Source organism: Acanthochromis polyacanthus, chromosome 1 (assembly GCF_021347895.1).
Source record: "Acanthochromis polyacanthus isolate Apoly-LR-REF ecotype Palm Island chromosome 1, KAUST_Apoly_ChrSc, whole genome shotgun sequence".
Taxonomy (NCBI): Eukaryota; Metazoa; Chordata; class Actinopteri; family Pomacentridae; genus Acanthochromis; species Acanthochromis polyacanthus.
Window position 1 is genome coordinate 57,078,330 of NC_067113.1, and position 27,818 is coordinate 57,106,147.

General features: G+C 37.5%; 1 protein-coding gene across 3 annotated transcripts in view; it reads left to right on the top strand.

Annotated features, from left to right (window-relative positions):
- tafa5a (TAFA chemokine like family member 5a) overlaps positions 1 to 27,818 on the top strand; it is a 209,994-nt gene that overhangs the window by 94,655 nt on the left and 87,521 nt on the right. For all 3 annotated transcript variants that reach the window (XM_022194114.2, XM_022194113.2, XM_022194116.2), the window contains exon 2: positions 27,414 to 27,563. In XM_022194114.2, coding sequence (XP_022049806.1) covers positions 27,414 to 27,563 — 150 coding nt within the window. The remainder of the gene's footprint in view (positions 1 to 27,413; positions 27,564 to 27,818) is intronic.

Here is a 27,818-nt window from a genome sequence, read left to right on the forward strand (position 1 = left end):
AGGCCACAGTTCTTCCTCTTTTTCGACATGATGAGAGAAAGCTCCCTGTGAGTATTGTCTCCAGAACTTTCTCTGACTCATGACAGCATCGGCAGGGTATTAATAATTTCAAGGCCGGCTTTGTGATGAGTTTCTGGTCACTCTGTCAGTGTGAGGTGGAGAGAAATGAGCAGCTGGAAGGGAGGGAAGCTCTATCTTACAACAAGCTAATTCATGGTTGGATGTGATCTGTAGGCTTGAGCTGTTTAGTTTTCACTCAATCTCAAAATTATTTAAATTAAAGAGCTGAAGCTAGGCTTCTGCAGCCCTCAGGCAAGAATAAGAAGTAATTATACGGTTAAACGAGAGGATAAAATCACTCTCATATCTGTCTGTTCAATATGAAACCAACAGCTATGCTAAAAAGACTGAAAACAGTGAAACAGCTAACATGTTGGTCCAGAATCCACCTTTAGATTCCACTAATTTACACACTATATCTCCCGTAGAGCTGCATTTTGTCAGACAGAATCAGGCTACCTGTTTCCTTCTGCTTCCTCAGGCAAGAATGGAAATAAGCATATATTCCCAAACGTCTTCTTTCATCATGAAGCAACGCTGCAGGGAAGAGCACCTATTGTCGCCCTGATGAGAATTTCTTCATCATTTCTGTTTGTCCACTTCTCAACATCAAGGACAAACAGAATCCTCATCAAGATCCAGATAATTGAAATCCAATCTTATGTGGCCGACTTCATTGTTTTCTGTCCCTCCCGTCAGGTGGAGATTTCCTCCCTCCACCCTCCTCCTCCTGCTCTTTTACCTAAAGCTGTAATTTCCTCTCCTTCGCGTTGCACCACATGCTGTTCACTTGGCTCTCCCGGCCTCTGATTAGGCTTGTTAAAAGGATTCATTTAAGAACTAGCTCGTCAGGCCTCGGGGCAGAGGGATGACATCAAGGTTCTACTAATGCAGCGTTTGGATCCAAAATGGGATTTCAGACTTGCGGTCTTGGCGCCGGACTCTCCTCTCTCATCCCGAACAGCTGTAGCGCGCTGGAGTGATATAGCATTTTAGTCTGGCAGCATCCGCCTCCTCTCCAGCAGAACAGATGTGATGCTAGTCTCCAGCTAGCCGCCGTGCAGCGTTTCTGGGTTAAGTGTAGAATATGTGGGAGAGATTTTAGTCCTTACATGCATGCTGTTGATATTTAAAAACAAGCATATCCATGTGCTGGCATCGGTGTAATTGCTTTTGCTTCCGAGCCACACAAGTCACTCGGCTCCTCTGAGACACCGTGACAACATTGTTTGCTTAATACACAAATCAATATGTTGTATTTCAGCATTTACAGTTCCTCACCTTACACAGCATATTTTTAGCCTCTGCTAGTGAGATCAGAGCTCCAAGGATGCCTCGGCTGGATCGAACCACAGCGGTCTGAGTATGAGGAGCAATAGGGCTCCTATAGGTGGGTAGAGCAGCTTTAAAGGCTCCTCTGCTGCTGCTACATGGTCCAATATCAGCTTACAGACAATGTGATTAGAAAAAGCTCACCTCTGTCAATATGCTGTCCCACATAATGTCACAACATGGGCTGTAGCAAAGGAGAAATGTATGTTAACACCTAGAAAATTCTGAAATATCATTAAAGCAACCTTGTTTAAGTGGCCTGCAGGGTTTAAAATAACACCATTTTATGACAGAAAGAATCATCGGATTTTCCACTGTCTGGTGGCCCTCGATCTACTCATCTGTGACGCATCACAGTCTGGAAAATGAACCAAATCTAAGCTTAAAATGGGAATATTTCATCAAAATTGCTTGATTCTATATGTGTCATTTAAAAAAAATTGGCAAAAATAAATTGTCTTTGACTGCCAGATTCTGTATTTTTAAAGCAGAAAAAAACAAATCTGTTTCTCTCTACACAACTAGTGACTCAGCTGTGACCAACGTGGTAAAACTTAAGGCTCTTGTTGTAACTGAACTGCAGACTGTGTTTGCTAAAAGCAGTTGGAAGACAAGTATAGAAATACATTCCGAATGTAAATGGTAAAATATCTACAATGTGTGGAGCCATAGAGAGTTGCCACTTGGTAAATAGTTGTAGATGTTGATTCTAGGCTTTGTCAGTTTTTGTAAGACCATGAAATCTTAATTTGCTTTTGTTTTTTATGTATTTTTTAAATATCATTTAGGACATTGTAACTTAAACACTGAATGTTTTAATCCTCCTTAGATGTTAACATGTGGACCAAACACATGGATTAAAGAATGCTTTACTTTGTATCTCTGCTTAAATGTAGCCATTTGAGAACAACACTGACTTGATAATCCATGATTCAACTCTAAATTAGTGACATGCTGGTGAGAAAAAATTATCCAGTGATGATTTTTTTTTACTTTTAAAAAAAGAAAAAGGGTCAAGGTAATGTGACCCTAAAGCGCAATGTTTGACTTCTTCAAACAGCAGCATAACACAAGCAGCTCTTCTTGGGTTGTATTTCACAGTCAACCATGGGGGATTTTTTTTAAAGAAGTATTGCACAAATTTTGACCAAACTGTAAAAACATTAAATACTGCACAGAAGACATGTTTGAGTTCTCTCTACTTTTAGACATGGTTGTGCTTTTTCTATAGAGGCACAGTGAAAAATGAGCCCACAGTGAGTAAAAACATGACAGGATTATAAAACGAAAAGGAAGTGATTGTAGTTTGGACATTGAATGTACACTATACACCTTTACTGGTCAAAAAACTGGACTAGCTCTCAGATATTCTTTGATTTTCTGCAAGTTTTTGTACAATTTGTTGGAATTTCAGGTGTATCCTCTTGCTCTATTATGTAGGCTTGGGCGGTATCCAAATTTTGATACCGTCAAACTTCCTTCATATTTTACCAGGGTATACGGTATTACCGTGACTATTACTGTTACTGGCTTGTGCTTTCACGTTCGGAAATTGAATACTCGCAGCAGTGAGTGGGTGGTTGATTCGGAGATGCGTCCTTAGGTTAGAGGTGTTTCCATCTCTCTCGATCACCTTTTGATTGCAGAATTTACAAATTGCTTCATCAGTATTTACCGGCTCTCCTTCCTCGTTTGCGTGGAACCCGAAATACTCCCAAACTGCAGAAGTTGCGTTCTTTTTTGACACCAGGTCACTCCATGCAGGATCTGCCATCTTCCCCCTCTCTCTCTCCTCCGCGCTGTCACGTGACGACGTCACAATTCTACAATTCTACAATTCTACAATTTCATTTAGCAGACGCTTTTGTCCAAAGCGACGTACAACACAAGCAAGAATTCAGACATAAAGACATAAACGTCACCTTCATAAACTTTATGGAAAGTCTCCAAAAGTAGGCTAAAACATAACTGTTTAAGTCAAACTGAAAATTCAACCACACACAAGTGCTACTGGACAGAGAATCAATTTTAGGCATTAAATGACTTTTATTTAATCCTCATGTTAACCTTTCCTGCTCAGCTCCAAGCCCAGGGGAGAACAGTTCTCCAGGGCCGAAGTTACTGTTGTTACTTCGGGGTTAACCCCCTTCACTTCCTCAGCAGTCGTAGAAGGCAAAGACACAGGAGCCCGGCCTTATTGAAGAATACTGCAGCCTTTATTGTAAATTAACAGCGGCTGAACCATACAGTTGCGCTAACCCAGCAGCTACACAACTCTTCTCTCTTCCTCCCCGAATCGACTGCCGTCTTCCTCGCTCGAGCTGCATTTAGGGTCACTCGGACATTTCGCTTTCCCCCGCTCTCTCTCTCACACACACACACACACACACACACGCTGCTCTCTCTCCCTCTCTAATAACGGAGCCACACACTCTCATAACACTTATCTCCTGTATAACAGCATTGCATTTTTTTCATGACAGTATTGGAACTGATACCACTGCTATTTTTAAGCACCGGCGGTATACGGTTTTACCGTAATACCGCCCAAGCCTACTATTATGGTAACTCAGAATGACCACAAATCTACCACCTTGCTTGGGTTATGCAGACCTGTACACTGACTGTAAAAACTATCTCGGCCCATTTCCATAATAAAGTCAAATTAATCAAAATGGAGAGGCTGAGCATTGTTATTTGATGCAACAATTTTCTGTTATTTTCCCCCCAAAATCCAGCACTTATCTATATTAAAACTGTATCAGCCAGAGAGGATAGTTGAGGTGAGGTAGACTCTTAACTTAATGTTGTATTACTCTTACTAAAGTCAAATCAGTTCAATTTATTGCTTAGAACCTGTGTGTTTAGGATTATTTTTCTCAACACTGAGATTACTCATTTATTCATTTGAGGTACTTTCACAGATAAATACTGCTTTTATTGCCATATTTTGCTACATTTATGTAAATGTACAAATTACTGAACGAAAATGAGACTTACAATAAACTGTTGGGGAATTCAGTGCATCTCCAATGAGCAAAAAATGCACGGAATTGGACATAAAATACCCCTCTTGCTCTTCTTATGTTCCCTAAATGATCCTTATGTTCCTGTGCACAGTGAAGCCTCTAGTCTCCACTCAAACTCAGTGCAAATCAGGCAGGCGAGTGAGCGAAAATTGCTTTAAAACATGAAAATAATTAATGTCAGATTTAAGCTGAAAACAAGTGATTTTATCTAAATGAGCAGTTTTCTGTGAGCGGAGCAGTTTAAACATCAACGTCACAGTCAGTCGCGGTCATTTAGGTGCTGGAAGCCAAAATGTAGAGCGTGATTAATATTCGATTATTTGTGCAGCTCTCTCTCAAACATTCTGAGGCTGTTTTCTGGATGGGAGCCCTCATCTTACTTATGTATGCCGTCACAAGCATTACTGTAAAACGAGGGCTAATTAAACACTCATTCTGTTAGAGTGCACTTCGGTAAATTTCATGTCAGAATGTTTTTTTGTGCCAGATTTAGGAGGACACTCAGAGATACTTTGGAAATAGCTGCTTCCTGTGTAGCGCAGTATGCAATCCCAGCATGACTCCGACACAGTGCAGATTTTCAAAGGATGGAAAAAAATAAAACTATACCTCCCCTTCCCACTAAGATGAAACCGCATGTTTTATAAATATCTAAGCATTCGATTCTGCAGATTGAGCATCTTAGAAGCAGATTTCGGTTGCTTTTGGATCTCTTGAGCGGCAAAAACAAGAATATTTCTAAAATATGAATGAATAGGGAGGCTTGTGAAAAAAACATGGGAGGTAAAAGATGCAAGATGTGAGAGAAGAGGGTGGAAAATGTCATGTTTCTCCGCATCTTAGCGGCGCTGGACATTTGTCAAATGGGGGAGCGATTGTAATGCTCTGAAGAGCAGGAGGAGAAATAATAAAGCACAGGAGCATGTCAATAACATTACGTTGTATTAAGCCATACGCTCTGCCACATGAATCCATCTTCTGCCACAGTCAGAGCTTTCATTTCACTCTAGGGTGGTCACACATACATTTTAATCAGCCATTTGGCCGGCCAAGCTGACAACTGCTCAACAACAGAAGCCGATAAGGGTGATGATAAATCATAGCGCTATTGGTACAAGCTTTGGGTTAGTTTCTGAGGACCCGTGCCAGTTTCAGATTTTTCCCACTATTCATGAGGCTATTCCAGAAAACATGATTACTATTTCCTCTTTCCATGGTCCAATTTCTTCAGAGGATGACTGCGAAGAGATTGGATCACATCTTGCATCATTGCACTGATAAAAATTGTTAATGAACAATAGGAAAGAGTTTTGCTCCTCAACTGACATGAAGAAGTAGTGCAGTAACGCTGTCTGGATGGAAACTGCCTTATTGGAGCTGTGTTCCCTGTAATATTTTCTAACCTTTCCTGCAGATCCCTTCGGGCCAATAGAAGGAGGAATACTTTCTTGTGTTGGGGAGATTTGGTTCAGTTCAGTGTTTTTGCTTTGTTTGTTTAGTTTCGCTGTGTTGAGCAGTGTCGGGGTACGTGCTATCCTTGGCACTGCGCTCTGGAGGCTGAGCCACAGGGATGCTTGAAGCAATTTGTTTTAGAAAAGAAGCAATGAAGTCAACTCCCACATTATTGGAGGACTGAGACCAGCGTGTCCTCAAGTTCTCTCACATAATATTAGAAAAAACTGCAAACACCTCAAATGCTTGAAGCTGTAACCGACTTTCTTTAAACTCTAATTCTCTTTGGCATTTCCCTGCAGACTGATTCCTCAAATCCTTGAGATTCACACCCCAAATATTAAATATAGGGAGGGCACAATGTATTCTTGTTGTGTGTTAAACTCAAGCAGATTAGAGTGGTGGCTGATCTGTCAGTCTACCACTATGAGACAAGACTAAAGTATCTTTATTGCCTTGAAATCTGGATCATCAGAGGATGATTTGCACTACCTTTGGGGATTCTTTGATTTTTATTCTATCACCACCATTAAGATGGCATTTTTAGTTTGCAGTGAAACTAAAAGCCCAACTGGCTCCACAACTACTAGAGAGAATACTCTGAGACTTTTTTTTTATCTGGACAGTGACATTTCCCAGAGGATGAACTCCAGTGAATTTGGTGGCCCTCTGAGTTTTCGTTAAGCAACATAAAGGTCACTGTTTATAGTTTCAGTGAAAGTTAGGTGACAGATGGTTGGACTGCAATGAAATCCGGCATCAGCTTCCGGGACTGGAAAATCAAGTGTCAAAAACTGCAGTTCCTCGAATGGCCAGTAGAGGCTGGCTCCAAAAGTGAGTCAATCCGCATAGATTCAATTCAATTTTGTTTCTATAGCGCCAATTACAGGTCAAATTGTCTCAAGACGCTTTACAGAACCCAAGATGCCCAAGATAAAACTGCCAACTTCAAAGCACATCCTTTTTTGGCAACTGTACAGGGAGGAATTTTTCTAGAACTCATTTGTTTAAATTGTATTAAGGCTTAAAGTTAGGCACTGAACCACTTTGTCTGAACCAATTTGTCTGAAACACTTCGTCTGAACCACTGGGTGGCTTTTTGGAAATGGCTATCATAGGACCGCCCATCGCCCTAAAACCTTGCGTCACACCCCTTAGCTCCATTCATGCGCCACCTTTATTGCAAATTTTTGGATTAGCTGAGTCTTAGGCAGAATTGGGCACAACCAATGACCGCACCAGACCTCAAAACCGCTCTTCAGTAGGGTTCATCCATCTTCATGTACAGCCAGGAAGGCAAATTAATAAGTGTCAGTATCTCCATGGAACTGTACTTCCTTTTTTCTTTAGCTAACATTAATATTTGAGTGTGCTAAATTACGAAAGTGTACATAGCAAACAATGTACCTTTGAGACATTTGCATGCTTAGATTAGCTCATCTCGGTACAGTCTCAGAGCTGCTAGCTTAACTGTAGACTATTAGTCTCTGTGGATCTAAATAAATGAAATAATCATTGCCATGTGACTTCAACATTTTCAGTAACAATATGGCAAGTTTCTACAGTTTCAAGATTCAAACATTAGCAGTTGATTTTATTGCGAATGTCACCTGTTAAAAAGTATAACTTCAATTTGAAGACTTTGGCTTGGTTCTATTCTTAATATGGACCTATATCCACAATAGCAGCACAAGGCAATTATTACATTTTTTCATACTGGGTTTAAAATTAGAAGATTCAGTGTTGCTATATGAAGCACAGCACACTTTACATCGTGAGACAACAACATGAAAAAGGAATTAATTCTGCTTCCTGGCAGCTACAGCTGTGGCAGTAAGAGCCAGGCCCCTGTATGATGAAACACAGTCAATTAATGAGCTCCGTCGACTCAAGATGGAAGAACAACAGAGAATCGCGGCGTCAAATCAGCCACAGTCTTTGAACTTGCTGACTTCACACGTGGTACCCCAGTGCCACAGCGATCCACGAGATTACATAAGACAGCCAGCGAGTTCGTCCAGCTTCTTCGCAGTGGAAGAGATCCAAAAATGGAAGCAGGAAGGAAGGCAGCGAGCATTGTTTTAGTTGGGTGGGATGCAGATAGATTCAGAAACACATGCAGGAGCTTACATGACAAGTCATTATCTGACTTCACCCGGAGAAGACAGAGGAGTCGGAGAGGGAGGAGGGAGTTAAGTGAGAAGACATAAAGGAGAAAAGAGCGAATATATGTGTGTTGGTTGGGGGGCTCTTGATCTCCGGAAAGAAATGGGAGATTGAATGTTGTTGGAGTGCTTTTTTTTTTTATAGCAAAAACATCTTATGTTCAATCATCTTTCTGCACATCTTTAAGTATAGGTGTATTTACAGATACACTGTAAGCAAATAATGTGTGTCGACTCGATACACAAATAAAGATACAGATGGGTAAAGGTGGTCGGTCTTCCAAATTAAGCAGCTGAAGTACATAATGTTACGCCTCCATGGAAAAAAAAATACAGCAGCAGTTTGTGTCATTCTTTTTGAGTCAAGGCATCTTCTAATGAAAATATGTTCAACCAACAAACTACATTAAGTTCAGAGAATAAATTGCTTTTCCTCAACAATCAATGGGATTTTATATTGCCACTTTATAAATGACTGGTAGGATAAACAATTTTTTCTGTTGACAGTACATAAAAATTTAGATGTTCCAACCAATATTCTATGTTAGTGTTAGTATGAACCATACTACCAGAATTATGAACAAGTTTTTGAGTTGGACATTTTTTGGCAACTCCTGTGTTTGGTAGGGAAGGAGACTGGAAATTCTGACCTCAAAGACAACACACACAAAAATAGAGTTGCTGCTTATTTATTTGATGACTTTACATAAGGAGTGCATGATAATATCAAGCAATAAGGCTTTAAATGAAGTAAACACAGGCAGATAATTCCTGCCAGTGGGCCATCACGATAAGAGCTGGCATGATTATATGTTAATTCCACTACAAGAGAGGGATGATGTTGTCTGCAGTTAGATGGGAAAATATGTGCATAAAATGGTGTCTGTAATCCACCAAAATGAGTTGGAAAATATCAGATAATGGCAAAAATCCAAAATTGTCTATTGCTATTCTACACTGACCATCAAATACATTCATTTAGATAATTTGATCATGAAAACTCTTTTAGTTTATTACAGACATTGAAAAAGGTCAATAGTCAATAGTTTACTTGGGTAATTTTTTAAAGAATGTTTTTGAACATCTCAAGATATTTTTTGGCAGCATTAACACTTGAGACAAAGGATTTGCTTGGTTTTTGCTTTAAAGATGAAAGGACATACTTAGACTTCACAAAACAAGAGAAATCTCACTGCAAAATGAGCAATGAATGCAAACACTCCTACAGAAGGTGACTCTGACACAGGACTGCATCAGAGAAACGCAGGTTTGATTCCAGCTGGTGACCATATACTGCAGGGCTTTCTTGTCTTCCTCTCTATTCATCTATTGAATATAACCAACTAAAGGTCCCAAAAAATGTCATACTTTACTATGTTGTCCAAAATGTGGAAAAAACGACATTTTTTAGTATGATGTTTAAAATGTGGAAAGAACGTCATAGTTTAGTATGACGTCCAAAATGTGACGAAAACATCATAGTTTAGTATGTCATCCAAAATGTGAAAAAACGTCATAGTTTTAGTATGTCGTCCAAAATGTGACAAAAGCATCATGGTTTATGATGCCATCGAAAATGTGGAAAAAAACATCATAGTTTAGTGTGTGGTCCACGCTATCACAAAAATGTCATAGTTGAGTATGTGGTCCAAAATGTGGAAAAAAAGTCATGGTTTACTGTGTTGTCTAATGTGTGACAAAGATGTCATAGTTTAGTATGATGTCCAGAATGGGGAAAAAAACATCATAGTTTAGTATGTCGTCCAAAATGTGACAAAAATGTCATAGTTTAGTATGTCGTCCAATATGTGACAAAAAATGAGGAAAAAACATTAGTTTAGTCTGTCATCCAAAATGTCACGAAAATGTCATAGTTTAGTATGTCGTCCAAAATGTGGAAAAAAATGCCATAGTTTAGTATGTGTTCCAAAATGTGGAAAAAACCATCATGGTTTAGTCTGTCATCCAAAATGTGAAAAAAACGTCATAGTTTAGTATGTCGTCCAAAATATGGAAAGAACGTAATAGTTTAGTATGTCGTCCAAAATGTGGAAAAAAAAGTCATAGTTTAGCATGTCATCCAAAATGTGAAAAAAAGTCATAGTTTAGTATGTCGTCCAAAATGTGACAAAAACATCATGGTTTATGATGTCATTGAAAATGTGGAAAAAAACATCATAGTTTAGTATGTGGTCCAAGCTATCACAAAAACGTCATAGTTTAGTATGTGGTCCAAAATGTGGAAAAAAGTCATGGTTTAGTATGTTGTCTAACGTGTGACAAAGATGTCATAGTTTAGTATGATGTCCAAAATGGGGAAAAAGACATCATAGTTCAGTATGGTGTCCAATATGTGACAAAAAATGAGGAAAAAATGTCATAGTTTAGTATGTCATCCAAAATGTCATGAAAATGTCATAGTTTAGTATGTCGTCCAAAATGTGGAAAAAAAAACGCCATAGTTTAGTATGTGTTCCAAAATATGGAAAAAACCATCATGGTTTAGTATGTCATCCAAAATGTGATAAAAACATCATAGTTTAGTATGTCATCCAAAATGTGTGAAAAAATGCCATAGGATGTGGTCCAAAATGTGACAAAAACGTCATAGTTTAGTATGACGTCCAATATGTGACAAAGAGGTCATAGTTTAGTATGTCATCCACAATATGGAAAAAACATCATAGTTTAGTCTGTGTTCCAAAATGTGACAAAAAATGTGGAAAAAACGTCACAGTTTAGTATGTCGTCTGAAATGTGGAAAAAAACATCATAGTTTAGTATGTCGTCCAATATGTGACAAAAACGTCATAGTTTAGTATGTCTTCCAAAAAGTGATAAAGACACCATCGTTTAATATGTCGTCCAAAATGTGACAAAGATGTCATAGTTTAGTATGACGTCCAATATGTGACAAAGACGTCATAGTTTCGTATGTCATCCAAAATATGGAAAAAACATCATAGTTTAGTCTGTGTTCCAAAATGTGACAAAAAAATGTGGAAAAAACGTCATAGTTTAGTATGTCGTCCAAGTTGTAGGAAAAAAGTCACAGTTTAGAATGTGGTCCAAATTGTGACAAAAACGTCATAGTTCAATATGTCGCCCAAAACATGGAAAAAAAACGTCATAGTTTAGTATATGTTCCAAAATGTGACAAAAAATGTGGAAAAAAACGTCATAGTTTAGTGTGACGTCCAAAACATGGAAAAAACATCATAGTTTCAGTGTGCGCCAATGACGTCGGACCATCTGTCAAATCCGATTTGTGCACCAAAAGTCCGGTAAAACTTACTACATTACTCATTACTCATGTCCGGTGTAATTTTTTTCCTGTAAATCACCCTAAAGTCGCCGAGAATCACCAAGGGATAATGCAACATCGGGGGACAGCAATTTTGTATGATGACGTTATGTCACATGATCACGTCATGATTCCCGGCGCGCACAGAGTGATTTCCGGTTACAAGTACGCAGGGATGGGATCAGCAAGTTCTGATTCCAGCGGAAAGTCGTTGACGGGGGGGGGGACGTGTGCGGCGGCGCAGCGTGCGGCGGCGCAGCGACTTCCAATTGCTGGGTCGTTTACAATCGAACGACAGCTTGTTAACGTCGTTAGCAAGCTATCGTTAACGTCGTTACCATCTCGCGGGAGTATCAGCAACAATAAAGTGTTCAAACTTGAAATGAAATCCGCGGAAATCCGCGGAAAATTCCCGTCCCTGAGTACAAATTCAAGTTTCTGCAGGAGTGTGTGAAAGTAGCGCCAAAACGAAGCTGAAAGCTGTTTTTCTGGTCAAATTGGACGTGTATGGTGAGTAATTCAATGGTAAAAGTGGATGATGGTATGGTAGAATGGTGTGGGAGGGTGTAGTGACGGTGACAGTGCATGTAGATGGTAATTTACCAGGTGTACAATGAGAGAGGGTGGATTCTGAGAAAGATGTGGCTGTTGCTATGAGAGTATGGTAGGTTATTTCATGGATTATGGTATGCAAGGGTTGATGGTGGGATGGTAGAATGGTGTGGAAGCATGTAGTGACGGTGACAGTGCATGTAGATGGTAATTTACCAGGTGTATAATGAGAGAGGGTGGATGCTGAGTTAGATTTGGCTGTTGCTATGAGAGTATTGTAGGTTATTTCATGGATTATGGTATGTAATACCATAATCCATGGTATGGTATGCATAAAATATTTGGTCCAGTAAAAACTGTTTTGGTCCAGTAAAAAATTACTGTTTACTGGTCCACGGTCCAGTAATAAATTGTGCCCATTCGCGCAGACTGTAGTTTAGTATATGTTCCAAAATGTGACAAAAAATGTGGAAAAACGTCATAGTTTAGTATGTTGTCCAAAATGTGACAAAAATGTCATAATTCAGTATGCCATCCAAAATGTGACACGAACGTCAGAGTTTAGTATGACGTCCAAAATGTGACAAAAACGTCATAGTTTAGTATGTCGTCCAAAATGTGACAAAAAGTCATAGTTTACTATGTCGTTCAAAACGTGGAAAAAAAGTCATAGTTTTAGTATGTCGTCCAAAATGTGACAAAAACATCATATTTTACTATGTTGTTCAAAACGTTGACAAAAACGTCATTGTTTAGCATGACGTCCAAAATGTGGAATGAACATCATAGTTTAGTATGTCATCCAACACCTGAAAGAAAGGTTCTTGGGATAGCTCCACTGGTTGAGTCAGTGATTCTTGCACAAGACTGTGTCAGAGAGATGCAGGTTCGATTATAGCTCATGACCGTTTACTGCAGCGCTCTCTTGTTTGTCTCTCCATTTACTTATTGAATAAAACCCACAAAAGGGACAAGAAACATCTTAAAAGTATGTTTTCCAAAATTTGGAAGAGAACATCATAGTTTCGAATGTCGTCCAAAATGTGACAAAAACGTCATAATTTAGTATGCCGTCCGAAATGTGATTAAAACGTCAAAGTTTAGTATTTTGTCCTCAATGTGGAAAAAAAATAGTCATAGTTTAGTATGTCATTCCACAGCTGAAAAAAAGTGTGCAGGTAGCTCAACTGGTTGAAACAGTGACTCCTCAATGAGACTGAATTGGAGAGACATAGGTTTGATTCCAGCTTGTGGCCATTTACTGCAGGGCTTTCATGTCCTTCTTTCTATTGAATAAAACCCACAAAAGGGATGAAAAAAACATCTCAAAAGTATGTTTTCCAAAATTTGGAACAAAACGTCATAGTTTAGTATGTCGCCAAAAATGTGCGAAAAAAACGTCATAATTTAGTATTCCTTCCAAAATGTGACACAAGCGTCATAGTTTAGTATGCCATTCGACAGTTGAGGGAAAGCACCCAGGTAGTTCAACTGGTTGAGACGGTGCCTGTTAAACAGGACTGCATTAGACAGACACAGGCTCGATTCCTGGTCATGGTTGTTTAGTATGGGGCTTCCATGTCTTTCATTCTGTTGAATAAAACCCACAAAAGGGACAAGAAACATCTTAATAGTATGTTTTCCAAAATTTGGAACAAAACGTCACAGTTTAGTAAGTCGTCCAAAATTTGACTAAAATGTCATAGTTTAGTATTTGGTCCAAAATATCACATAAACATCATAGTTTAGTATTTTGTCCACAATGTGGAAAACAAAAGTCATAGTTTAGTATGTCATTCCACAGCCAAAGAAAAGTACCCAGGTAGCTCAACTGGTTGAGACAGTGACTGCTCAGTGAGAATGTATTAGAGAGACACAGGATCAATTCCAGCTCGTGACCATTTACCACAGGGCTTTCATATCCTTCATTCTATTGAATAAAAGGGACAAGAGACATCTTAAAAGTACATGTTAAAAAATTCGAAACTAACGTCATAGTTTAGTATGTCGTCAAAAATGTGCAAAAAAAGTCATGGTTTAGTATGTGGTCCAAAATGTGACAAAAACGTCAGTTTGGTATGTCGTCCAAAATTTGACAAAAACATCAGAGTTTAGTATGTGGTCCAAAATGTGACAAAAAAGTCATAGTTTAGTATGACGTCCAAAATGTGACAAAAACATCACAGTTTAGTATTTTGTCCTCAATGTGGAAAAAAAGTAGTCATAGTTTAGTATGGCATTCCACAGCTGAATAAAAGTGCGTAGGTAGCTCTACTGGTTGAAACAGTAACTCCTTAATGAGACTGAATTGAAGAGACATTGGTTCGATTTGAGCTCGTGGTCATTTACTGCAGGGCTTTCATCTCCTTCTTTCTATTGAATAAAACCCACAAAAGGGATGAAAAAACATCTCAAAAGTATGTTTTCCAAAATTTGGAACAAAACACCATAATTTCGTATGTCGCCAAAAATGTGCGAAAAAAATGTCATAGTTTAGTATGTAGTCCAATATGTGGAAAAACGTCAAAGTTTAGTATGTCGTCCAAAATGTGGAAAAAACAGAGTTCAGTATGCTGTCCAAAATGTGACACAAACGTCATAGTTTAGTATGTCATTCGACAGTTGAGGGAAAGCACCCAGGTAGTACAACTGGTTGAGACAGTGCCTGCTAAACAGGACTGCATTAGACAGACACAGGCTCGATTCCTGGTCATGACTGTTTACTATAGAGCTTCCATGTCTTTCATTCTGTTGAATCAAACCCACAAAAGGGACAGGGAACATCTTAAAAGTATGTTTTCCAAAATTTGAAACAAAACGTCACAGTTTAGTCAGTCATCCAAAATTTGACTAAAATGTCATAGTTTTAGTATTTGGTCCGAAATATCACATAAACATCATAGTTTAGTATTTTGTCCACAATGTGGAAAAGCAAAAGTCATAGTTTAGTATGTCATTCCACAGCCAAATAAAAGTACCCAGGTAGCTCAACTGTTTGAGACAGTGACTGCTCAATGAGAATGTATTAGAGAGACACGGGATCAATTCCAGCTTGTGACCATTTACTGCAGGACTTTTATATCCTTCATTCTATTGAATAAAACCCACAAAAGGGACAAGAAACAGCTTAAAAGTACATTTTAAAAAATTCGGAACAAAACGTCATAGTTTAGTATGTCGTCCAAAATATGAAAAAAAGTCATAGTTTAGTATGTCGTTCAAAATGTGACAAAAACATTATAGTTTACGATGCCATCCAAAATGTGACAAAAACGTCATAGTTTACTATGTCGTTCAAACGTGGAAAAAAGTCATAGTTTAGTATGTCGTCCAAAATGTGACAAAAACGTCATAGTTTAGTATGTCGTCCAAAATATGAAAAAAAGTCATAGTTTAGTATGTCGTCCAAAATGTGAAAAAAAGTCATAGTTTAGTATGTCGTTCAAAATGTGACAAAAACATTATAGTTTACGATGCCATCCAAAATGTGACAAAAACGTCATAGTTTACTACGTCATTCAAAATGTGGAAAAAAAGTCATAGTTTAGTATGTCGTCCAAAATGTGACAAAAACGTCATAGTTTAGTATGTCGTCCAAAATGTGAAAAAAGTCATAGTTTAGTATGTCGTTCAAAATGTGACAAAAACATTATAGTTTACGATGCCATCCAAAATGTGACAAAAACGTCATAGTTTAGTATGTCGTCCAAAATATGAAAAAAAGTCATAGTTTAGTATGTCGTCCAAAATGTGAAAAAAGTCATAGTTTAGTATGTCGTTCAAAATGTGACAAAAACATTATAGTTTACGATGCCATCCAAAATGTGACAAAAACGTCATAGTTTAGTATGTCGTCCAAAATATGAAAAAAGTCATAGTTTAGTATGTCGTCCAAAATGTGAAAAAAAGTCATAGTTTAGTACGTCGTTCAAAATGTGACAAAAACATTATAGTTTACGATGCCATCCAAAATGTGACAAAAACGTCATAGTTTACTATGTCGTTCAAAACGTGGATAAAAAGTCATAGTTTAGTATGTCGTCCAAAATATGAAAAAAAGTCATAGTTTAGTATGTCGTCCAAAATGTGACAAAAACGTCATATTTTACTATGTTGTTCAAAACGTGGAAAAAAACTTCATAGTTTAGTATGTCGTCCAACACTTGAAAAAAGGTTCTTGGGATAGCTCCACTGGTTGAGTCAGTGATTGTTGAACAGGACTGTGTCAGAGAGACGCAGGTTCGATTACAGCTCATGACTGTTTACTGGAGCGCTTCGTTGTTTCTCTCTCCATTTACTTATTGAATAAAGCCCACAAAAGGGACAAGAAACATCTTAAAAGTATGTTTTCCAAAATTTGCAAGAGAAAATCATAGTTTCGAATGTCGTCCAAAATGTGACAAAAATGTCATAATTTAGTATGCCGTTCGAAATGTGATTAAAACGTCAAAGTTTAGTATTTTGTCCTCAATGTGGAAAAGCAAAAGTCATAGTTTAGTATGTCATTCCACAGCCAAGAAAAGTACCCAGGTAGCTCAACTGTTTGAGACAGTGACTGCTCAATGAGAATGTATTAGAGAGACACGGGATCAATTCCAGCTTGTGACCATTTACTGCAGGACTTTTATATCCTTCATTCTATTGAATAAAACCCACAAAAGGGACAAGAAACAGCTTAAAAGTACATTTTAAAAAATTCGGAACAAAACGTCATAGTTTAGTATGTCGTCCAAAATATGAAAAAGTCATAGTTTAGTATGTCGTTCAAAATGTGACAAAAACTTTATAGTTTACGATGCCATCCAAAATGTGACAAAAACGTCATAGTTTACTATGTCGTTCAAAACGTGGAAAAAAAGTCATAGTTTAGTATGTCGTCCAAAATGTGAAAAAAACGTCATAGTTTAGTATGTCGTCCAAAATATGAAAAAAAAGTCATAGTTTTAGTATGTCGTTCAAAATGTGATCAAAAACTTTATAGTTTACGATGCCATCCAAAATGCGACAAAAACGTGTATAGTTTTACTATGTCGTTCAAAACGTGGAAAAAAGTCATATTTTAGTATGTCGTCCAAAAATGTGACAAAAACGTCATAGTTTAGTATGTCGTCCAAAATGTGAAAAAAAGTCATAGTTTAGTATTTTGGTCCACAATGTGGAAAGCAAAAGTCATAGTTTAGTATGTCATTCCACAGCCAAAGAAAAGTACCCAGGTAGCTCAACTGTTTGAGACAGTGACTGCTCAATGAGAATGTATTAGAGAGACAAGGGATCAATTCCAGCTTGTGACCATCTACTGCAGGACTTTCATATCCTTCATTTTATTGAATAAACCCACAAAAGGGAAAAGAAAGCTTAAAGTACATTTTAAAAAATTCGGAACAAAACGTCATATGTCGTCCAAAATATGAAAAAAAAGTCATACTTTAGTATGTCGTTCAAAATGTGACATAAACTTTATAGTTTACGATGCCATCCAAAATGTGACAAAAACGTCATAGGTTACCATGTCGTTCAAAACGTGGAAAAAAAGTCATAGTTTAGTATGTCGTCCAAAATATGAAAAAAAGTCATAGTTTAGTATGTCGTTCAAAATGTGACAAAAACATTATAGTTTACGATGCCATCCAAAATGTGACAAAAACGTCATAGTTTACTATGTCGTTCAAAACGTGGAAAAAAAGTCATAGTTTAGTATGTCGTCCAAATGTGACAAAAAACGTCATAGTTTAGGTATGTCGTCCAAAATATGAAAAAAGACATAGTTTAGTATGTCGTCCAAAATGTGAAAAAAGTCATAGTTTAGTATGTCGTTCAAATGTGACAAAAAACATTATAGTTTACGATGCCATCCAAAATGTGACAAAAACGTCATACTTTACTATGTCGTCCAAAATATGAAAAAAAGTCATAGTTTAGTATGTCGTTCCAAAATGTGAAAAAAGTCATAGTTTAGTATGTCGTTCAAAATGTGACAAAAACATTATAGTTTACGATGCCATCCAAAATGTGAACAAAAAACGTCATAGTTTACTACGTCATTCAAAATGTGGAAAAAAAGTCATAGTTTAGTATGTCGTCCAAAATGTGACAAAAACGTCATAGTTTAGTATGTCGTTCAAATATGAAAAAAGTCATAGTTTAGTATGTCGTCCAAATGTGAAAAAAAGTCATAGTTTAGTATGTCGTTCAAATGTGACAAAAACATTATAGTTTACGATGCCATCCAAAATGTGACAAAAACGTCATAGTTTTAGTATGTCGTCCAAAATATGAAAAAAGTCATAGGTTTAGTATGTCGTCCAAAATGTGAAAAAAAAGTCATAGTTTAGTAATGTCGTTCAAAATGTGACAAAAACATTATACGTTTACGATGCCTATCCAAATGTGACAAAAACGTCATAGTTTAGTATGTCGTCCAAAATATGAAAAAAAGTCATAGTTTAGTATGTCGTCCAAAATGTGAAAAAAAGTCATAGTTTAGTATGTCGTTCAAAATGTGACAAAAACATTATAGTTTACGATGCCATCCAAAATGTGACAAAACGTCATAGTTTACTACGTCGTTCAAACGTGGAAAAAAAAGTCACTAGTTTAGTATGTCGTCCAAAATGTGACAAAAACGTCATAGTTTAGTATGTCGTCCAAAATATGAAAAAAGTCATAGTTTAGTATGTCGTCCAAATGTGACAAAAACGTCATAGTTTAGTATGTCGTCCAAATATAAAAAAGTCATAGTGGTGTAGGTATGGGTCGTTCAAAATGTTATCAAAAACATTAATAGTTTCACTGATGTCGTCCAAAATGTGACAAATAACCGTTCTATATTTTACTTATGTTTGTTTCTATATTATACGTGGAAAAAAAACGTCATAGTTTAGTATGTCGTCCAACACCTGAACAAAAGGTTCTTGGGATAGCTCCACTGGTTGAGTCAGTGATTGTTGAACAGGACTGTGTCAGAGAGACGCATGTTCGATTTTAGCTCATGACCGTTACTGCAGCGCTCTGTTGTTTCCTCTCCATTTACTTATTGAATAAAGCCCACAAAAAGAGACAAGAAACATCTAAAAGTATGTTTTCCAAAATTTGGAAGAGAACATCATAGTTTCGAATGTCGTCCAAATTGACAAAAACGTCATAATTAGTATGCCGTTCGAAATGTGATTAAAACATCAAAGTTTAATATTTTGTACTCAATGTGGAAAAGCAAAAGTCATAGTTTAATATGTCATTCCACAGCCAAAGAAAAGTACCCAGGTAGCTCAACTGTTTGAGACAGTGACTGCTCAATGAGAATGTATTAGAGAGACACGGGATCAATTCCAGCTTGTGACCATTTACTACAGGACTTTTATATCCTTCATTCTATTGAATAAAACCCACAAAAGGGACAAGAAACAGCTTAAAAGTACATTTTAAAAAATTCGGAACAAAACGTCATAGTTTAGTATGTCGTCCAAAATATGAAAAAAAGTCATAGTTTAGTATGTCGTTCAAAATGTGACAAAAACTTTATAGTTTACGATGCCATCCAAAATGTGACAAAAACGTCATAGTTTACTATGTCGTTCAAAACGTGGAAAAAAAGTCATATTTTAGTATGTCGTCCAAAATGTGACAAAAACGTCATAGTTTAGTATGTCGTCCAAAATATGAAAAAAGTCATAGTTTAGTATGTCGTTCAAAATGTGACAAAAACATTATAGTTTACGATGCCATCCAAAATGTGACAAAAACGTCATAGTTTACTATGTCGTTCAAAACGTGGAAAAAAAGTCATAGTTTAGTATGTCGTCCAAAATGTGACAAAAACGTCATAGTTTAGTATGTCGTCCAAAATATGAAAAAAAGTCATAGTTTAGTATGTCGTCCAAAATGTGAAAAAAGTCATAGTTTAGTATGTCGTTCAAAATGTGACAAAAACATTATAGTTTACGATGCCATCCAAAATGTGACAAAAACGTCATAGTTTACTATGTCGTTCAAAACGTGGAAAAAAAGTCATAGTTTAGTATGTCGTCCAAAATGTGACAAAAACGTCATAGTTTAGTATGTCGTCCAAAATATGAAAAAAAGTCATAGTTTAGTATGTCGTCCAAAATGTGAAAAAAGTCATAGTTTAGTATGTCGTTCAAAATGTGACAAAAACATTATCGTTTACGATGCCATCCAAAATGTGACAAAAACGTCATAGTTTACTATGTCGTTCAAAACGTGGAAAAAAAGTCATAGTTTAGTATGTCGTCCAAAATGTGACAAAAACGTCATAGTTTAGTATGTCGTCCAAAATATGAAAAAAAGTCATAGTTTAGTATGTTGTTCAAAATGTGACAAAAACATTATAGTTTACGATGCCATCCAAAATGTGACAAAAACGTCATAGTTTACTATGTCGTCCAAAATGTGACAATAAATGTCGAAAAAAACCTCATCGTTTAGTACGTTGTCTAAAATGTGACAAAAACATCACAGTTTAGTATGTCGTCTAAAATGTGGATAAAAGTCATAGTTTTGTATATCGTCCAAAATGTGACAAAAAAGTCATAGTTTAGTATGTCATCCAAAATGTGAAAAAAAAAAGTCATAGAGTATAGTCTATAGACATAGATATATTTAAACTGTTCTTCACTCAATTTCCCATTTCAACACATTTTCTCACTAAGAGGCAGTTAAAGGGTATTCAATATAGGCTCTACCTACACAAATATACTATATGTTCCAAAATGTGGCGAAAACGTCATAGTTTAGTATGTCGTCCAAAATGTGACAAAAATGTCATAGTTTAGTATGTCATTCGACAGTTGCGGGAAAGTACTCAGGTAGTTCAACTGGTTGAGACGGTGTCTGTTAAACAGGACTGCATTAGACAGACACAGGCTCGATTCCAGGTCATGACTGTTTAGTATGGGGCTTCCATGTCTTTCATTCTGTTGAACAAAACCCACAAAAGGTGGGTCCAAAATGTGAAAAAAATGTCATACTTTTTAGTATGACGTCCAAAATGTGACAAAAACATCATAGTTTAGTATGTCGGCCTAAATGTGACAAAAACGTCATAGTTTAGTATATTTTCCAAAATTTGACAAAAAATGTGGAAAAAACGTCATTTTCGTATGATGTCCAAAATGTGGGAAAAAAAACGTCATAGTTTAGTATGTCGTCCAAAAAGTGACAAAAACGTCATAGTTTAGTATGTCGTCCAAAATGTAGAAAAAATGTCATAGTTTAATATGCGGTCCAAAATATCACAAAACGTCATAGTTTAGTATGCCTTCCAAAATGTGACACAAGCGTCATAGTTTAGTATGTCATTCGACAGTTGAGGGAAAGTACTCAGGTAGTTCAACTGGTTGAGACAGTGCCTGTTAAACAGGACGGCATTAGACAGACACAGGCTCGATTCCAGGTCATGACTGTTTAGTATGGGGCTTCCATGTCTTTCATTCTGTTGAACAAAAGGTGGGTATGTCGTCCAAAATGTAGAAAAAATGTCATAGTTTAGAATGCGGTCCAAAATATCACAAAAACGTAATAGTTTTAGTATGTCGTCCAAAATGTGGACAAAACTGTCATAGTTTATAATGCCGGTCCAAAATATCAACAAAAACGTAATAGTTTTAGTATGTCATCCAAAATGTAGAAAAAACGTCATAGTTTAGAATGCGGTCCAAAATATCACAAAAACGTAATAGTTTAGTATGTCGTCCAAAATGTGACAAAACTGTCATAGTTTAGTATGACATCCAAAATGTGGAAAAAAAGTCATAGTTTAGTATGTAGTCCAAAATGTGTACAAAAAATGTCATAGTTTAGTATGTCGTCCAAAATGTGACAAAAACATCATAGTTTAGTATGACATCCAAAATGTGGAAAAAAACGTCATGTTTAGTATGTGGTCCAAAATGTGACAAAAAACATCATAGTTTAGTATGACATCAAAATGTGGAAAAAACGTCATAGTTTAGTATGTCGTCCAAAATGTGACAAAGATGTCATAGTTTAGTATGACTTCCAATATGTGACAAAGACATCATAGTTTAGTATGTTTCCAAATATGACAAAAAATGTGGAAAAAAACGTCATAGTTTCGTATGTCGTCCAAAATGTGGAAAAAAAAACGTCTTAGTTTAGTGTGGTCGTCCAATATGTGACAAAAACGTCATAGTTTAGTATGTCTTCCAAAATGTGATAAAGATGTCATAGTTTTAGTATGACGTCCAATATGTGACAAAAACGGCATAGTTTTAGTATGTGTTCCAATGGGAAATAAATGGGCAGTGGCAAAGAGATGGCCATGTAGCTCAACTGGTTCAGAAGGTGATTCATAAAGAGGACTGTGTCAGAGAGACACAGGTTTGATTCCAGTTCATGACCCTTTAATACAGGGCTTGCCTGTCTTCCTCTATACTCACCTATTGAATAAAAGATACAACGGGGAACAAAAACAACATCTTTGAGAAACATCATAGTTGATTATGTGGTCCAAAATGTGGAATAAAGGTCATTGTTCACTATGCGGTCCAAAATTTGAAAAAAGATGTTATAGTTTAGTATGTGACCAAAATGTCATAGCTTAGTTTTTGTCCTAAATTTGGAAAAAAAAACTTCATAATTTTGTTATGTCATCCGACAAATGGCAAAAAGGTGTCCAGGTAGCTCAACTGGTTGAGAACGTGACTCATAAACAGTATGTAGTGTGTCATCCAAATGTGACAACAATGTCATTAGTTTAGTATGTGGTCCAAAGTGTCATAATAACATCATAGTTTATTGTGTCGTCAAAAATGTCACAAAAACGTCATAGTGTAATGTGTCGTCGAAAAACGTCATAGTTAAGCATGTGGTCCAAATCTGGGTAAAATGTCAATAGTTTAGTCTGTCATCCAATAGGTCAAAAACAACTGAAATTAGACACAAATGACTACAATTACACACAAAATTACAAAATAGACACAAGCCAACAACAAAGAGACATAAAATAACATCAGTCAGACAAAATGACAATGAGACAGAAAATGACAAAAAATAGACACAAACAGCTATATGACTTAAACAGCTACAGTGACACACAAACAACTACAATCAGACACAAAACAACTACAATCAGACACAAAATGACAATGAGAGAAAAACTGACTAAAAATAGACACAAAACATACATGAGAGAGGAAATGACAAGAACAGACACAATACATCTACACAGGCTAAACAACTTCAATAAGACACAAAACAACAACTGCAACAGGCAAATGACCACAAGAGCACAAAAAATCTACGAGACAAAACAACTTCAAATAGATACAAAAAACTTAAATCTATCACAAAAAGATTACAATAAGAGGTAAAATGACTGAAAGAAGTACAAAACAACAATTGAAAAGTCAATTTGAAGTTTCCCATTTTAACTTTAAATGAACCAATTACACAAATGTAAAAGGTAAAATGTGATTTTGGAGTTAGACTTCACAGTTCGTTCCTTTTCTTTGATGTCCCACTGGCCAGAAAAACAGAAAATTCTGATGAATGTGGATTCGGAAAACCTAATTTTGAGGCTTTTCTTCAAATTAAAATACTAATTTAAATGTAAAAAGTAGGTTTTAAGGTGATACAATCCAGAGAATTGTGGTATCAAGGCAGACAGATATGTGAGATTTACTCGATCTGTACTCAAATGCAGCTGAAATGCACTTTATATAGTATACTCTCTCACCCATGCATTTAAGAAATCTTTACATAAACTCCCATAAGTTGTCCTCAGCAGTATCTTTTTTAAGTATAGGTCATCGATTTGGTAAGAAACGCTGTCATTGTACATCTATAGACATGCCTTTGAAATCGCATATGAAAACAATATAAGAAGCTAAATTTGTGCACACAGAGTGATTTTCTGTTTCTGTGGCCACCACAGGTACCGGAGCCTGGATGAATCCTGATAGATCCCCATTACCCCGGGTGTGACCCCTCGCAGCTCAGTTCATTAAGCTCGCCACCCAAGTGTCCGGGACTCAAGTCCAGATTTAATCACAACTTCCATCCTCTTGCCAATCACAATTAGATCCTGATAAGCCTCTCCAGGATGGCACCGAGGCCTCCACACACAGACAAAGGTTAATTTGCAAGCAGCAAGGGCCCCGGCTACAAGGCCAAAGGTCGCCTGATTGAATACATGGAAGGATGTGCGAGTTGTAAGATGGCGGGACTTGGCAGCAATTACAAAGTTCATCAGTATTCATGTGTTTCATTCTGGTAATAGGCACATTACCTTCAAAGAGGTGTACTGATTGGATGTGGCCCTTAATGGAAATAGCTGGTGGGTTATCTTAGGTAGCTGAAATTTAAAAGTCATTTCTTCACTATTGTCTGTTAAAGTCTCCTGACACATGTTGTCACCTCTGTTAGCTGCTCGGTGCCACAGTGCTGGATTCTCTGTTGGCCTCTGATCAGTTTTAACTTAAATGTTCCTGAAGAAACCCACGTTTCTTCTAACATACAGTAAATGTGACATTTTCAATCGGCAATTCTCACTGGATATCCAGCAAAGTGAAAGTGACTTTAGTAGTTTTAAGAAATGTAACTGCATTTTGTGTTTCGCCCTTTTCACATCTTCAGCCTGGTTTTCATTGACAGTCCATCTCTACCTTGCCTGTAATTATTGCACTACTTAAGCTGTACAATGTGCAGGAAAGCACAAACCATCCAAAGTGCAACATCAGTTCCATTAATAATTCCTAATGTATCAAAGAAGCTATCTTTTCTTTAGATTTCCTCTGTCTAATAACACACTATTTATTACACTGTGTACTTACATTTGTTTTCTACGAAAATGCACATTTTACGTTTATGCTAATACTGTTTCTACCTACAGTGGCATGCAAAAGTTTGGGCGGCCCCTGATAATTTTCAAGATTTCCCTTTATAAATCACTGGTTCTTCGGATCAGCAATTTCAGTTAAATATATCATATAGCAGATGAACACAGTGATATATGAGAAGTGAAATGAAGTTCATAGGATTTAAGAAAAGTGTGCAATAAACTATTTAAACAAAAAGTAGCAGGTGTATAAATTTGGGCACCCTTGTTGTTTTATTGATTTGAATACCTTTAGCACTAATTATTGGAACACAAAATTGTTTGGTAAGCTCATTGACCCTTGACCTACATACACAGGTGGAGCCAATCATGAGAAAGGGTAATTAAGGTGGCCAATTGCAAGTTGTTCTCCTTCTTTGCGTCTTCTCTGAAGAGTGGCAACATGGGAGCCTCAAAACAACTGTCAAATGACCTTGAAAGCAAAGATTGTTCAACATCATGGTTAAGGGAAGGATACAAAAAGCTAGCTCAGAGATTTCAGCTGTCAGTTTCCACAGTGAGGAACGTAGTGAGGGGCTGCACAGTGTCGTAGTGGTTAGCACTTTCGCCTTGCAGCAAGAAGATCCCTGGTTCAAATCCTGGGGTGGGCCTGGAATCTTTCTGCATGGAGTTTGCATGTTCTCCCTGTGCATGCGTGGGTTTTTTCCGGGCACTCTGGCTTCCTCTCACAGTCCAAAAATATGCTGAGGTTAACTGGTTACTCTAAATTGTCCGTAGGTGTGAATGTGAGTGTGATTGTTTGTCTCTATATGTAGCCCTGTGACAGACTGGCGACCTGTCCAGGGTGTCCCCTGCCTTCGCCCGAGTCAGCTGGGATAGGCTCCAGCACCCCCGCGACCTAGTGAGGATAAAGCGGTGTATAGAGAATGGATGGATGGATGTAACATAGTGAGGAATGGAAGACCACACGCACAGTTCTAGTTCAGGTCCGGAGTGGCAGGCCACGAAAAATCTCAGATAAGCAGAGGCGAAGGATGGTGAGAACAGTCAAACTCAACCCACAGACCAGCTCCAAAGACCTACAACATGATCTTGCTGCAGATGGTGTCACTGTGCATCGTTCAACTATTCAGCACACTTTGCACAAGGGGATGCCGTATGGGAGAGTAATGCGGAAGAAGCCTTTTCTGCACACATGCCACAAACAGAGTCGCTTGAGGTATGCTAAAGCACATTTGGACAAGCCAGCTTCATTTTGGAATAAAGTGCTGTGGACTGATGAAACTAAAATTGAGTTATTTGGACATAACAAGGGCGCTATGCATGGCAGATGAAGAACACAGCATTCCAAGACAAACACTTGCTACCCACAGTAAAATTTGGTGGTGGTTCCATCATGCTGTGGGGCTGTGTGGCCAGTGCAGGTACTGGCAATCTTGTTGAAGTTGAAGGTCGAATGGATTCCAGTCAGTATCAGCAAATTCTTGCGAACAATGTTCAAGAATCAGTGACAAAGTTGAAGTTGCGCCGGAGCTGGATACTTCAACAAGACAACGGCCCTAAACACTGCTCAAATTCTATTAAGGCATTCATGCAGAGGAACAAGTACAACGTTTTGGAATGGCCATCTCAGTCCCCAGACCTGAATATTATTGAAAATCTTTGGTGTGATTTAAAGTGGGCTGTCCATGCTCGGAAACCATCAAACCTGACTGAACTGGAGATGTTTTGTGAAGAAGAATGGTCAAAAATACTTTCAACCAGAATCCAGACCCTCATTGGAAGCTATAGGAAGCATTTAGAGGCTGTTGTTTCTGCAAAAGGAGGATCTACTAAATATTGATGTAATTTTTCTGTTGGGGGGCCCAAATTTATGCACCTGCCTACTTTTGTTTAAATAATTATTGCACACTTTCTGTAAATCCTATAAACTTCATTTCACTTCTCAAATATCAGTGTGTTAAACACTTTTAAAAGTGCTTAATTTTTAAATGTATTTATAAACTTAATTTATTATTTATTTCATTTGTATTTTTATGATTAGTATCCACCCTTTATTATATTACAAAAATATTATTCCTTATTTACTTTTGCATGTATGTATTTTATTTACTTGAGCATGCATATAGATTTTGCTCAAACCCTTATCAATTTCTAAAACATTTGGCTCTAAATGTTAATGTGAACCCAACTCATGTGCCTTTAATGAAAAGAGTTTGAAAAAATAAAAGTCTGATTGTGTAAATGCATCGACAGGACAGATGCTTAATTTTGTTGTACACTGCAGTGACAATAAAAGAAGTCTGTTTGATTCTGTTAAAGTGAGATTTTAACTTTTGAAAGAAATAACACAGTTCCTCTCCCAGGAAAATGAATTCATGAGCACCAAAACACAACTTGACACTCAGTACTTTTCTCCGCTATCAGATTATCGTGTATGTTTATTTGTAGTTCTTGCTGCTGTCAGTGAATACACTGTTCAGTACATGTACCAGCGCTGGTTGTTCCAGTTTGACCTGGCACAATTCGGTAATGTTCATGTCGAGCCAACTGAGCTACAAAGGATTAAAAACAAAAGCCACAGTCCAACCACTGACCACATGACAGAATCCCAAATTCACCAGAAGAGACAGACTAGTTTATTTTGCCCTGTTTATGATTTCATCTCTCTGACCTCGCGTCCTGTGGTGCAATGTCATTTCCAGGCCAGCTGGCAGCGGGGACATGCGAGATTGTGACGCTGGACAGGGACAGCAGCCAACCACGGCGGACCATCGCCAGGCAGACGGCCCGCTGTGCCTGCAAGAAGGGCCAGATCGCTGGAACTACAAGAGCCAGACCTGCCTGTGTGGACGGTAAGAGGAGGAGGAGGTTGTGGCTTAGCTCGGTTTGTCTTTTAAGGAGACAGTAACCTGTCTCCTTAAACCTTTAACCTCTCATGGTTTTTCCTGAGGTGTGCTTGACTTGTACGTTGAATCTTGTTGGCCTGAAGAAAATTATATGTAGAATGAAGCCAAGTGCGCAGTCTGGATGAAGCTCCAGTGAATCACAGCACCACCTTTATGTTGGTCAAACCTGCACCAAATCTATATACAGTAGAAGCTTTTTAA